Here is a 14152-nt window from a genome sequence, read left to right as displayed (position 1 = left end):
AACTATTTCCTCTGGTGGGGGGAGTCCTGAACAAGGGGGCATAACCTTAAAATTAGAGCTGGGCCGTTCAGGAGCGAAATCAGGAATTCACACAAAGGGGAGTGGAAATCTGGAACTCTCGCCCCCCAAAAGGCTGTGGGTGCTGGGGGGGTCAATTGAAATTTTCAACACTGAGATGGATGGATTTTTGTTGAGTAAAGGTATGAAGGGAAATGGAGCCAAGACGGGTAAATGGAGTTTTTTTTAATTCATTCATGGGATGTGGGCGTCGCTGGCGAGGCCGGCATTTATTGCCCATCCCTAATTGCCCCTTGAGAAGGTGGTGGTGAGCCGCCTTCTTGAACCGCTGCGGTCCGTGTGGTGACGGTTCTCCCACAGTGCTGTTAGGGAGGGAGTTCCAGGATTTTGACCCAGCGACGATGAAGGAACGGCGATATATCTCCAAGTCGGGATGGTGTATGACTTGGAGGGGAACGTGCAGGTGGTGTTGTTCCCATGTGCCTGCTGCCCTTGTCCTTCTAGGTGGTAGAGGTCGTGGGTTTGGGAGGAGCAGATCAGCCGTGGTCTGACTGAACCGCGGAAGAAGCTTGAACTTGTAGCGCAGGACGTCCTAAAACGTTTACGGCCAATGAAAGTACTTTTTTTGAAATGTAGTCACCGTTGTAATGTAGGAAACGTGGCAGTCAATTTGCGCACAGCAAGATCCCACAAACAGCAATGAAATAAATAGTCAGACAATCTGTTTTTAGTGATGTTGGGTTGAGGGATAAATATCGGCCCAGGACACCAGTGAGAACTCTCCCCTGCTCTTCTTCGAAATAGTGGCCGTGGGATCTTTTACGTCCACCTGAGAGAGAGGGCAGACGGGGCCCTCGGTTCAACGTCTCATCCGAAAGACGGCGCCTCCGACAGTGCAGCACTCCCCCAGTACTGCACTGGGAGCGTCGGCCTGGATTTTGTGCTCAGATCTCTGGACTGCTTGGGGCCGAATGGCCTGTTTTCTTTCGTGCATCTATGCATATAAAAGTCACTGCCAAAGGTAATTTATTGCACGCAGCACTTTAAGCTGTCGCAATCAGACACGACGTGAATACAAATGCTCCTGTTTTTCGATTCCTGTTGGTTTAATTTGCACATAAGATGTAAGCCAATTTATGACTGATTTTTTTTTTCTGTCCTGATTATTTTACCTGCAGATGACTTTGGACCATTTTCCGAAATGGGGGGGATCGAGAGATCGCGCCGCGGTCCTGGATCCTTCTTTTCATTCTCTTTTCCCACTGGGTCAGGTATGTTGGAAGTGGGGGAAACGTTTGGTTAAGGACAGAGGGGTGGTGGTGGGGGGGGGGGGGTGGGGGGAAGTCCCACTCTGAAATGGGGGTAGGTGGGGGGCGGGAAGATACTGTGGGAACCATCTTCTTCTGACCCTTGTTTCTGTTCGGACGCTGCCGCCTGGTGGCCCGTCAATAGAGTAGTTACAGTGAGGGAGGATCAGTTAATTCCCGTTCAAAACTGTCCTAAACCAGCCTGAACTGTCCCTATTAAGTCGGCGCCTGAGCTGATGTTGCCTTTAAAACAAAATGTTTGCCTTTATCCAGCTATCGAGATCGTATAGAATCGTACAGCACAGGAGGAGGCCGTTCGGCCCATCGTGTCCGTGCCGGCTCTTTGAAAGAGCTATCCAATTAGTCCCACTCCCCCTGCTCTTTCCCCATAGCCCTGCAAATTTTTCCTTTTCAAGTATTTATCCAATTTCCTTTTGAAAGTTACTATTGAATCTGCTTCCACCGCCCTTTCAGGCAGCGCATTCCAGATCATAACAACTCGCTGCGTAAAGAAATTTCTCCTCATCTCCCCCCTGGTTCTTTTGCCAATTATCTTAAATCTGTGTCCTCTGGTTACCGACCCTCCTGCCAGTGGAAACAGTTTCTCCTTATTTACTCTATCAAAACCCCTCATAATTTTGAACCCCTCTATTAAATCTCCCCTTAACCTTCTCTGCTCTAAGGAGAACAACCCCAGCTTCTCCAGTCTCTCCACGTAGCTAAAGACCCTCATCCCTGGTACCATTCTAGTAAATCGCCCCTGCACCCTCTCCAAGGCACCCTTGTCATTATCGACAAGGTCCTTATTATCCTTAAATTCAGCCTTGATGACTGTGATAAGAGAAGCATTGCTGCTTATAACCTCCATCTCTGTGTAATGGCTTTGACACAACTTATAGCTTCTCCAGCTTAGCCCAGCCTGTACAGAAGATCATGTAGAGAAAGATAACCTTTGATGGAGCAGCTGAGGTTCGGGGGTCAGTAAAATCGGTGAAAGTAAAAGTAAAATGTGGCTCTCCCAATGCTTCAGCAAGTTAAATGTAAGGAATCTTACAACACCAGGTTATAGTCCAACAATTTTATTTTAAAATCATAAGCTTTCGGAGATTATCCCCTTTGTCACACCTTTTTATTATGTGAATTTTTTTCTCCAAATCCACCTTCTGGTTTCCAACCTCTAACAAATACACTTTACCCTGGACAGATTTCTCGTCGTTCTCTGCCAATGTCGGCGGGAGTGGAGTGGGCAGTTTCCGATCAGTGTCGACCTCCACGAAACTTGTTAACGGCAAACGCATCACCACCAGAAAGTGAGTAACAGGGAGGAGATTCGGAGGGTCCTTAATTGGTGTCAATATTGTCAAATTGGCCGTCTGACCTGCTGCAAGTTGTATTTACGGGGAGAGTTCTGTTCCTATCCTTATTCTGGTGGGGGGGGGGGGGGGGGGGGGAGAGCAGGGGGTGCGGTGGTGGGGGGGGGGGGGGGAGCAGGGGGTGCGGCGGGGGGGGGGGGGGGGGGGGGGAGCAGGGGGTGCGGCGGTGGGGGGCGCACTGGTTGTGAGTGAGTGTAAAGAAAGAAAGAACTTGCATTTATATAACTCCTCTCACCACCTCAGGGCGTCCCAAAGCACTTTACAGCCAACAAAGTACTTTTTGAAGTGTAGTCACTGTTGTAATGTAGGAAATGCAGCAGCCAATTTACACACAGCAAGATCCCACAAACAGCAATGTGATAATGACCAGATCATCTGTTTTAGTGATGTTGGTTGAGGGATAAATATTGGCCCAGGACGCCGAGGAGAATTCCCCTGCTCTTCTTCAAAATAGTGCCAAGGGATCTTTTACATCCACCTGAGAGGGCAGACGGGGCCTCATTTTAACGTCTCATCCAAAAGACGGCACCTCCAACAGTGCAGCACTCCCTCAGTACTGGCACTGGGAGTGTCAGTCTGGATAATGTGCTCAAGTCTCTGGAATGGGGCTCGAACCCTTCTGACTCAGAGACAAGAGTGTAGACGGAGCTTTATTCTGTATCAAACCCGTGCTGTACCTGCCCTGGGAGTGTTTGATGGGACAGTGTAGAGGGAGCTTTACTCTGTATCTATCCCGTGCTGTACCTGCCCTGGGAGTGTTTGATGGGACAGTGTAGAGGGAGCTTTACTCTGTATCTAAACCGTGCTGTACCTGCCCTGGGAGTGTTTAATGGGACAGTGTGGAGGGAGCTTTACTCTGTATCTAAACCGTGCTGTACCTGCCCTGGGAGTGTTTGATGGGACAGTGTGGAGGGAGCTTTACTCTGTATCTTAACCGTGCTGTACGTGCCCTGGGAGTGTTTGATGGGACAATGTAGAGGGAGCTTTACTCTGTATCTAACATGCGTTGTACCTGCCCTGAGAGCGTTTGATGGGACAGTGTAGAGGGAGCTTTACTCTGTATCTAACCCGTGCTGTACCTGCCCTGAGAGCGTTTGATGGGACAGTGTAGAGGGAGCTTTACTCTGTATCTAACCTGCGTTGTACCTGCCCTGGGAGTGTTTGATGGGACAGTGTAGAGGGAGCTTTACTCTGTATCTAACCCGTGCTGTACCTGCCCTGGGAGTGTTTGATGGGACAGTGTAGAGGGAGCTTTACTCTGTATCTAACCCGTGCTGTACCTGCCCTGGGAGTGTTTGATGGGACAGTGTCGAGGGAGCTTTACTCTGTATCTAACCCATGCTGTACCTGCCCTGGGAGTGTTTGATGGGACAGTGTAGAGGGAGCTTTACTCTGTATCTAACCCGTGCTGTACCTGCCCTGGGATTGTTTGATGGGACAGTGTAGAGGGAGCTTTATTCTGTATCAAACCCGTGCTGTACCTGCCCTGGGAGTGTTTGATGGGACAGTGTAGAGGGAGCTTTACTCTGTATCTAACCCGTGCTGTACCTGCCCTGGGAGTGTTTGATGGGACAGTGTAGAGGGAGCTTTACTCTGTATCTAACCCGTGCTGTACCTGCCCTGGGAGTGTTTGATGGGACAGTGTAGAGGGAGCTTTACTCTGTGTCTAACCCGTGCTGTACCTGCCCTGGGAGTGTTTGATGGGACAGTGTAGAGGGAGCTTTACTCTGTATCTAACCCGTGCTGTACCTGCCCTGGGAGTGTTTGATGGGACAGTGTAGAGGGAGCTTTACTCTGTGTCTAACCCGTGCTGTACCTGCCCTGGGAGTGTTTGATGGGACAGTGTAGAGGGAGCTTTACTCTGTATCTAACCCGTGCTGTACCTGCCCTGGGAGTGTTTGATGGGACAGTGTAGAGGGAGTTTTACTCTGTATCTAACCCGTGCTGTACCTGCCCTGGGAGTGTTTGATGGGACAGTGTAGAGGGAGCTTTACTCTGTATCTAACCCGTGCTGTACCTGCCCTGGGAGTGTTTGATGGGACAGTGTAGAGGGAGTTTTACTCTGTATCTAACCCGTGCTGTACCTGCCCTGGGAGTGTTTGATGGGACAGCGTAGAGGGAGCTTTACTCTGTATCAAACCCGTGCTGTACCTGCCCTGGGAGTGTTTGATGGGACAGTGTAGAGGGAGCTTTACTCTGTATCAAACCCGTGCTGTACCTGCCCCGGGAGTGTGTTGTTTTTTTTCCCACCTTGATGACTCTCTATGAAAATATAACCTATTTAATAAATGTTTATTCTGTCCTTTTCGCTCCCCCCCACACCTCCCCACTTCTAGAATTGTGGAAAATGGTGAAGAGAGGGTGGAAATCGAGGAAGACGGGCAGCTGAAATCGATTCGAGTAAATGGTAAGCGAGATAGGAGGGCCGTGCGAGACTAGGCCGCAGTCAACCGATCGCTGAAGCAGGGAGTCATGGGAATCAGCTAGAGAAGAGATCAGTGGGAGCAGATGGCACCAAGACAGGAAGGATAAAACTCCAGCGATTAGCCATTCTGACTAGAGGCACTCAGTGCTACTGCAAGAATCCAGAATAAATATATTTTAGAAATAAAAAGGACCTTCCCATGCCCCTCCCATTTGCCCCGGACTTGTTTATTCTCGGTAGAACCAGCTAGTGTTAGAGCGAGTATTTTTTCAGGCCGCGCCCTTCGTTTTGATTATCAATTTGCGCACAGCAAGGTCCCACAAGCAGCAATGTGATAATGACCAGATAATCTGTTTTTAGTGATATTGGTTGAGGGATAAATATTTGCCAGGACAGGGGGAGAACTCCCCTGCCCTCCTTCGAAGTAGCGGCCGTGGGATCTTTCACGTCTTAAACGATCGGTTTAACACCTCATCCGAAAGACGGCACCTCCGACGGTGCGGCGCTCTCTCAGTACTGGCACTGGGAGCGTTGGCCTGGATTTTTGAGCGCGTGTCTCCGGAGTGGGGACTTGAACCCACGACCTGCTGACTCCGCGGCGGCGACCCCACTGAGCCACGGCTGAGGATAGAGCTTTGGGGTGCACTCTCTCGCTCACTCTCCTCATCTCGGTCAGTCGGCGCTGTGTGACCACACAACTTTACCAGCGGTGGGAAAGTTCTCCGTGGCTCCGAGCACACTGAAAGGTGGAGGTGATTGGTTCTCCACCCTGCCACGTGTCACGCCTTGTAACAGCATCCACCAATGGGCTTGGTTAAGTTTGAACAGATGGCCAATAGGAGTTACATAGTTACGTAGACTACAGCACAGAAACAGGCCATTCGGCCCAACTGGTCTGTGCTGGCATTGATGCTCCACACGAGCCTCCTCCCACCCCTCTTCATCTCACCCTATCAGCATATCCTTCTATTCCTTTCCCCCTCATGTGTTTATCCAGCTTTCCCTTAAATCCATCTACGTTATTCACCTCAACAGTTCCATGTGGGAGCGAGTTCCTTATTCCAATCACTCTCTGGGTAAAGAAGTTTCTCCTGAATTCACAATTGGATTTATTAGTGACTATCTTATATTTATGGCCCCTCAGTTCTGGACCCCCCCCTAACAAGTGGAAACATCTTCTCTACGTCTACCCTATCAAACCCTTTCATAATTTTAAAGACCTCTATCGGGTCACCCTTCAGCCTTCTCTTTTCTAGAGAAAAGAGCTCCAGCCCGTTCAATCTTTCCTGATAGGTATAAACCTCTCAGTTCTGGTATCATCCTAGTAAATCTTTTTTTGCACCTTCTCCAGCGCCTGTATACCCTTCCTATAATATGGAGACCGGAACTGTGAACAGTACTCCAAGTACTGCTCCATTTACAAATGCCATTGTCATTTGTTAATTTGCAGCTTTTGGAGGGATCCTGGGCGGCGACGAGGGATAAAACCCAGTGAGATGTGTGTAATAGTGATAGACCTTGGGATGTGGGTGTCGCTGGCAAGTTTGGCATTTATTGCTCATCCCCAGTTGCCCCTTGAGAAGGTGGTGGTGAGCCGCCTTCTTGAACCGCTGCAGTCCGTGTGGTGAAGGTTCTCCCACAGTGCTGTTAGGTAGGGAGTTCCAGGATTTTGACCCAGTGACGACGAAGGAACGGGACGCATGTCCAAGTCAGGATGGTGTGTGTGACACGGAGGGGAATTTGGAGGTGGCGGTGCTCCCATGCACCTGCTGCCCTTGTCCTTCTAGGTGGTGGAGGTCGCGGGTTTGGGAGGTGCTGCCGAAGAAGCCTTGGCGAGTTGCTGCAGTGCATCCTGTAGAAGGTACGCACTGCAGCCACGGTGCGCCGGTGGTGGAGGGAGTAGATGTTTAAGGCAGTGGATGGGGCACCATCAACATCTGGCCTCTGACTGCTCTACTACCCACGGAATTTCTGTGGCTATTCCAGTTGAGTTTCTTGTCAGTGGCGATCCCCAAGGATGCTGATGGCAGAGGATTCGGCGATGGTAATACCATTGAATGTCAAGAGGAGGTGGTTGGGCTTTGTCTTGTTGGAGATAATTGTGAACAATTTTACAACACCAAGTTATAGTCCAACGATTTTATTTGAAATCTACAAGCTTTCGGAGGCTTCCTCCTTCCTCAGGTAAATGCCCTGAGGAAGGAGGAAGCCTCCGAAAGCTTGTAGATTTCAAATAAAATCGTTGGACTATAACCTGGTGTTGTAAAATTGTTTACAATTGTCAACCCCAGTCCATCACCGGCATCTCCACATTGTTGGAGATAGGAACAGGAGTAGGCCACTTAGCCCCTCGAGCCTGTTCCGCCATTCATTGAGATCATGGATGATCTTTGATCTAACTCCATATACCCGCCTTAGCCCCATATCCCTTAATACCTTTGGTTAACAAAAATCTATCAATTTCAGTTTTAAAATTAACAATTGAGCTAGCATCAACTGTCGTTTTGCGGAAGAGAGTTCCAAACTTCTACCACCCTTTGCGTGTAGAAGTGTTTCCTAACTTCACTCCTGTAAGTCCTGGCTCTAATTTTTAGGCTACGTCCCCTAGTCCTGGACTCCCCAGCCAGTGGAAATAGTTTCTCTCTATCTACCCTGTCAGTTCCCCTTAATATCTTGAAATCGTTGTCCAAATCACCCTTTAATCTTCTAAATTCCAGGGAATACAACCCTAGTTTGTGTAATTTCTCCTCGTGATTTAACCCTTGGAGCCCAGGTATTATTCTAGTAAATCTACGCTGCACTCTCTCCAAGGCTAATATATCCTTCCTAAGTTGCGGAGCCCGGAACTGAACACAGTACTCCAGGTGTGGTCTGACCAGGTGGTCATTGTCTGGCGCGATTGTTGCTTGCCACTTACCAGCCCAAAGCCTGGATGTTGTCCAGGTCTTGCTGCATGCGGGCTCGGACTGCCTCATTATCTGAGGAATTGCGAATGGAGCTGATCACTGCACTGTAGGGTACGGTAGTGTGGTGGTTATGTTACTGGACTAGTATTCAGAGAACATGAGTTCAAATCCCAACGTGGCAGTTTGAGAATTTAAATTCAGATTTTAATGGTCAGTGAGACTGACCATGATTGTCGTAAAAACCCAACTGTTTCACTAATGTGCTTTAGGGAAGGAAACCTGACGTCCTTACCCAGTCTGGGCCTATATGTGACTGCAGTCCCACACCCAACGTGGTTGACTCTTAACTGCCCTTTGATGTGGCCTAGCAAGCAACTCAGTTGGAAAGCCCACCACCTCAGCCCCTCAGATGTAACAAACCCTTACAAAGAATAACCAGAGTAAAACTGGACGGACCGCTTGCCTGCAGCCTAGGCATCGAATCAGGACACAACAAAGGCACGCCCAGCCCAATCGACCCTGCAAAGTTGTCCTCGCTAACATCTGGGGATTGGTGCCGAAGCTGGGGGGAGTGGTCCCACAGGCGAGGGAGGCAAGCAACAACAGCCTGACTTAGTGACGCTCACGGAATCGTACCCATCAGCCAACGTCCCAGACGCCTCCATCACCATCTCCGGGTAGGTCCTGTCCCGTCGGCAGGCCATACCCACCAGAGATTGGGGGGTACAGTCGGGAGCGAGTGAGGAAGCTTCCAAAAATGGAGCCTAGAATTTGGTTGAGGGTATAGACTATAAACGAGGTGTTATTACGTAACGAGAAACTTACAAAGCTTCAATTCGGTGGTGATGGTTCATCATGGGGGGTGCCCTCTAATGACTGAACAAAGACCCTTGATTAAGGGAGTCACTGAAGTCAATGAGGGTGCGGTGATACCTCCCCACACTCGTCCTGATCCCTACCTGTTGGGTCTGGGCTTCTACAATAAAGTGTGAATCCCCAATATTATAGGAACAGGAGTAGGCCATTCAGCCCCTCGTGCCTGCTTCGCCATTTGATAAGATCATGGCTGATCTGTGATCTAGCTCCATATACCTGCCTTTGGCCCATATCCCTTAATACCTTTGGTTGCCAAAAAGCTATCTATCTCAGATTTAAATTTAGCAATTGAGCTAGTATCAATTGCCGTTTGCGGAAGAGAGTTCCAAACTTCTACCACCCTTTGTGTGTAGAAATGTTTTCTAATCTCGCTCCTGAAAGATCTGGCTCTAATTTTTAGACCGTGCCCCCTACTCCTAGAATCTCCAACCAGTGGAAATAGTTTCTCTCTATCCACCCTATCTGTTCCCCTTAATATCTTATATTGACTCTTTCAGGTATTCGTCCCTTGTGCATCCCCGATTTTCATCAGTGGGGGGGGGGGGGGTGGTGGGTGGTGGGGGTAGGGTGGAGGTTGGGGGGGGGTGGTGGGGGTCGGGTGGAGGTTGGGGGGGGGGGTGGTGGGGGTAGGGTGGAGGTTGGGGGGGGGTGGTGGGGGTAGGGTGGAGGTTGGGGGGGGTGGTGGGGGTAGGGTGGAGGTTGGGGGGGGGTAGGGTGGAGGTTGGGGGGTGGAGGTGGGGGGGTTGGATAGGGGGATGCCTGAGGTTGTGGGGCCAAGGTGTATACTTTGGTCAAAGTAAAGGGAACTTCACACTGCACTCTGTTGGTCCAAAGTGGGGAAAAATTACTCCATTAGCACCGACATCGCACACGTCAATGAGCATGAATCATACAGCACGGAAGGAGGCCATTCGGCCCATCGTGCCTGTGCCGGCTCTTTGAAAGAGCTATCCGATTAGTCCCACACCCTCCCCCACTCTTCCTACACGGCCCTGCAAATTTTTCCTTTTGAAGTATTTACCCAATTCTCTTTTTGAAAGTTACTATTGAATCTGCTTCGGGCAGGAAAATGGAGGTGGAGGGAAGGAGAGGTGTGGGCGTACAGATGCCCCTTTTTTTGAAGTTGCGAGTGGTTATTCTTCCAGTGTGAGCCAGGGTGCTGAGAGTCAAGTGGTCCTTTCAATCTGGGGGAGTGGGGGGGTGGTTGCTGCTCTACAGAAAGTCCAGAACAAGGAGTCATAACCTTAAAATCAAATCCAGGGGTGAAATCAGGAAGCACTTCTTCACACAAAGGGTAGTGGAAATCTGGAACTCTCTTTCCCCCTTCCCCCCCCCCGGCCAAGAAAAAGCTGCTGAGGCTGAGGGTCAATTGAAAATGTCGAAACTGAGATTTTTTGTTAGGCAAGGATACAGAGCAAAGGCGGGTGGGTAGAGTTAAGATACGGATTAGTCCTGATCTAATTGAGTGACGGAACAGGCTCGAGGGGCTGAATGGCCTCCTCCTGTTCCTATGTTCCTGTAAGCCCAGCCCCATCACCACTCGATGGACACTGGAATCTGAGGCTATAGTCAAATATAGTGAGTTTTCAAAGAACCCTACTAAACACAAGGGGTCGGTATCTCATGGTGTGAGTGTACTGTGCGGGCGATCGAGGGATACCAACTTCCAGTTGGTTCAGAAAAGGGAGGGGGGAGCATTTATTAAGTGTTTTGCGATTGATCAGGTATTTTTATCCACCCCCCCCCCCCCCCCCCACAGAAGTATTTGAAAAATCCAAAATGTCTGTCATTAATTGATCCCATTTCCGCCCCCAATCCCCAAATATACCATAGGATCTTACAGCGCAGAAACAAGCTGTTCGACCCATCGGGTCTGCACCAGTGTTCTCTTGGGTGAGGGTATCTAGGGATACGGAGCAAAGGCGGGAAAATGCGCAGATCAGCCATGATCTAATGGAATGGCAGAGTAGGCTCGAGGGGCTGAATGGCCTCCTCCTGTTCCCAATGTTCCTCTCCACGTGAGCCACCCATGCTAATCCCATCCTCCTGCTCGTTCCCCAAACCCTTCAGTGTTCCTTTTTTTTTACTTTCAAGCAAGCGACTGGGATGCGATTCCGTTAACACCGGCAGCCCACCGATAACCGGCCGTTCCCAACTTCGAGTCCTACCAGGCCACTGGACGCTCGCGGCTGAGCCCAATCCCGACGTGCTCTGTCGCTCTATAACAACCACAACAATTTGCGTTTATATAGCGACTTTAACGTGGTGAAACGTCCCCAGGGCGCTTCACAGGAGCGATTATCAGACAAAAATTTGACACCGAGCCACGTAAGGAGATATTAGGACAGGTGACCAAAAGCTTGGTCAAAGAAGTAGGTTTTAAGGAGCGTCTTAAAGGAGGGGAGAGAGAGGCGGAGGGGTTTAGGGAGGGAATTCCAGAGCTTAGGGCCCGGGCAGCTGAAGGCACGGCCGCCAATGGCGGGGCGATGAAAATCGGGGATGTGCAAGAGGCCGGAATTGGACTCAAATTCGTGCACTTTCTGCCACTGGATAATGTTTAGGAGCAGGATCACAGGCCTGGCTGATCTTGTCCCCCCTCCACCCTCTTCCGTATCGGTCTGGAGGTCGACTGTAGGACGAACATGGGACCTTTCTGCTCTATCTGACCCACCTGTCGCTCCCTCCGCTGCATTCACCCACTCAGCCAGCAGGGGTGAGCTTCTTCATTAGTGAGTTAGATTGTTGTAGAGTTGACTGATGGACCCGGTTCACACTCCGTTACCCACGGGTTCTGTAGCTTGCACCCACATGTACAAAGGGAGTGTGTTACATAGAATTACACAGAATTTACAGCACAGAAACAGGCCATTCGGCCCAACTGGTCCGTGACGGTGTTTATGCTCCACTCGAGCCTCCTCCCTCCCTACTTCATCTCACCCTATCAGGATATCCTTCTACTCCTTTCTCCCTCATGTACTTATCTAGCTTCCCCTAGCATTCCTGCTCCTTATCAGCTGCTCTCCCGAGTCATTCGGTGTAGCTTTATGCAGACTGTCTCGCCATGCTTGTGCCAGTCCCTCCTTGCTGGGCAGTCTCTCTCACATCCTCTAGCACCAACACCAATCTCACTTTGCGGATCGACAGTAAGGGACCCGGGAGTGACTCTTCCATCAATTTTGCCCAATTCCTCACTGCTCTCCACAGTGATGGGATTGAGATTGGAGTACCTGTTAAGTGGGGAATGATGCGTCCAGACCCATAACCTACCGCTCTGTGTACGGCATTACCGTGCTGCAGAAATCTCATAGAGCACAGGAGGAGGCCACTCGGCCCATCGTGCCTGTGCCGACTCTTTGAAAGAACTATCCAATTAGTCCCACTACTCTGATCTTTCCCCAAACTCTGCAAATTTTTCCTTTTCAAGTATTTATCCAATTCCCTTTTGAAAGTTATTATTGAATCTGCTTCCACCGCCCTTTCAGGCAGCACATTCCAGGTCATAACAACTCGCTGCATAAAAAAAATTCTTCTCATCTCCTCCCTGGTTCTTTTGCCAATTACCTTAAATCTGTGAACTCTGGTTACCGACACTCCCACCAGGGTCTATGTGGAAATGTTCAATGATCTTGACGGGGCTCGGTCCTGTGGGTGGGGCTCCTGCCTTTGGGTGGGGCTCGGTCCTGTGGGTGGTCGCTATTCATTGTCGGTCCGTCCCGTCCAGGTGCCGATGACCAGATGGCGCTCGCCATAGAGCTGAGCCGACGGGAGCAGTGGGAGCCCTCGCGAGGGACGCACGAGCCGTGGTCCGGGAGGTTGCAGCCGAACTACGGCCACGAGGAGGAGGAGGACGAGGAGGAGGAGGACGAGGACCTGCAGCTGGCCATGGCGTACAGCCTGTCCGAGATGGAAGCCAGTCGGCACGGAGCAGGTGGGCGAGGCGGGCGGGGGAAGAGGCGTGGCGGCAAGAAGACGGAGAAGGCGGGGGGAGCGCCCGCGGATGGGGAGAGGCCGGGCTCGGGCGGGGGATTCGCGAGCGCCGGAGCCAGCCCGAGGCGGGGGGTTGCTCAGCCCACTGACGGCGGGAGTGAGACCGTGGACGGCAGCGGGCTCGGGGCGGAGCTGCCGAGCGGAGAGGAGCCACAGGCTTCTACGGCGGGGCAGCCGGAGAAGAAAAAGAGTGGCTTCAGATGCCTCATCTGCTGAGTCGATTTCTAGTTGGCACGGTTCACATTGACCCATTCCCCTCCACCCCCTAATTATGGGAGCTGGCTCACAAATGTATACAACAAGGGCGACAGTAAATGAGATTGCAGTTCACTGCTCCTCCTCTTTCAGGGTCTCGTCGATTTAGTCAGGGGTAACACCGTCTCATGGTGAAACTAAGTTTTGTGCTGCGGCCCATTTTGGGAGGTGCACTGACCACTTTGGGGGTAATTTCGACCTAACTCGCCGGGAAAATCACACTGGATCGGGTGGAACGCTGGTTTTACCCACCCCGCCCGATATCGCTCCCCGTTGACTTCCGCGGAGAGTAAACCCGGGCGGGGGGTGTGAAACCAGCGTTGCTCCCGATCCCGTCGCTCACCCGACGGGCAGGTTAGGTTTAAAAATTGCGCCCCGGTTTTATCTCGGCGACCCAAGAGTTAATCCAGCCCCCGGACTGACGGGACGTCAATCTCTTCCGTCCGTGGTGGCCTTGTATGAATTGGGTTCGCACTGTCTGAACCCCAGTTCCTTCCAGGCAAAGACCGCAACTCAAATCTGCCCCAATTCTAAATTCAGAGGGAACACAGGAAGGGTGGTGAGAAGATGGAGCAATTTCACACTGGGACACTGGGACAGTGGGGGTGCTTTCCTGAGGTACGTTCTTGGGCATTGTAGACAGTATTTTACTCTGTATCTAACCCGTGCTGTACCTGCCCTGGGAGTGTTCGACGGGACAGTGTGGAGGGAGCTTTACTCTGTATCTAACCCGTGCTGTACCTGCCCTGGGAGTGTTTGACGGGACAGTGTGGAGGGAGCTTTACTCTGTATCTAACCCGTGCTGTACCTGCCCTGGGAGTGTTTGACGGGACAGTGTAGAGGGAGCTTTACTCTGTATCTATCCCGTGCTGTACCTGCCCTGGGAGTGTTTGATGGGACAGTGTAGAGGGAGCTTTACTCTGTATCTAAACCGTGCTGTACCTGCCCTGGGAGTGTTTAATGGGACAGTGTGGAGGGAGCTTTACTCTGTATCTAAACCGTGCT

At 51.0% G+C, this 14152-nt stretch overlaps 1 protein-coding gene across 5 annotated transcripts in view; it reads left to right on the top strand.

Annotated features, from left to right (window-relative positions):
* Positions 1–14152, top strand: part of dnajb2 (DnaJ heat shock protein family (Hsp40) member B2) — a 58614-nt gene that overhangs the window by 34669 nt on the left and 9793 nt on the right. For all 5 annotated transcript variants that reach the window (XM_067987008.1, XM_067987005.1, XM_067987004.1 and 2 more), the window contains exons 6-9: positions 1197–1289; positions 2530–2635; positions 5035–5105; positions 12627–12833. In XM_067987008.1, the coding sequence (XP_067843109.1) occupies positions 1197–1289; positions 2530–2635; positions 5035–5105; positions 12627–12833 (477 nt within the window). The remainder of the gene's footprint in view (positions 1–1196; positions 1290–2529; positions 2636–5034; positions 5106–12626; positions 12834–14152) is intronic.

This window comes from Heptranchias perlo, chromosome 7, assembly GCF_035084215.1.
Source record: "Heptranchias perlo isolate sHepPer1 chromosome 7, sHepPer1.hap1, whole genome shotgun sequence".
Lineage (NCBI taxonomy): Eukaryota > Metazoa > Chordata > Chondrichthyes > Hexanchiformes > Hexanchidae > Heptranchias > Heptranchias perlo.
Note: the sequence above shows the minus strand (reverse complement) of the source record. Positions and strands in the feature narration are given on the sequence as shown.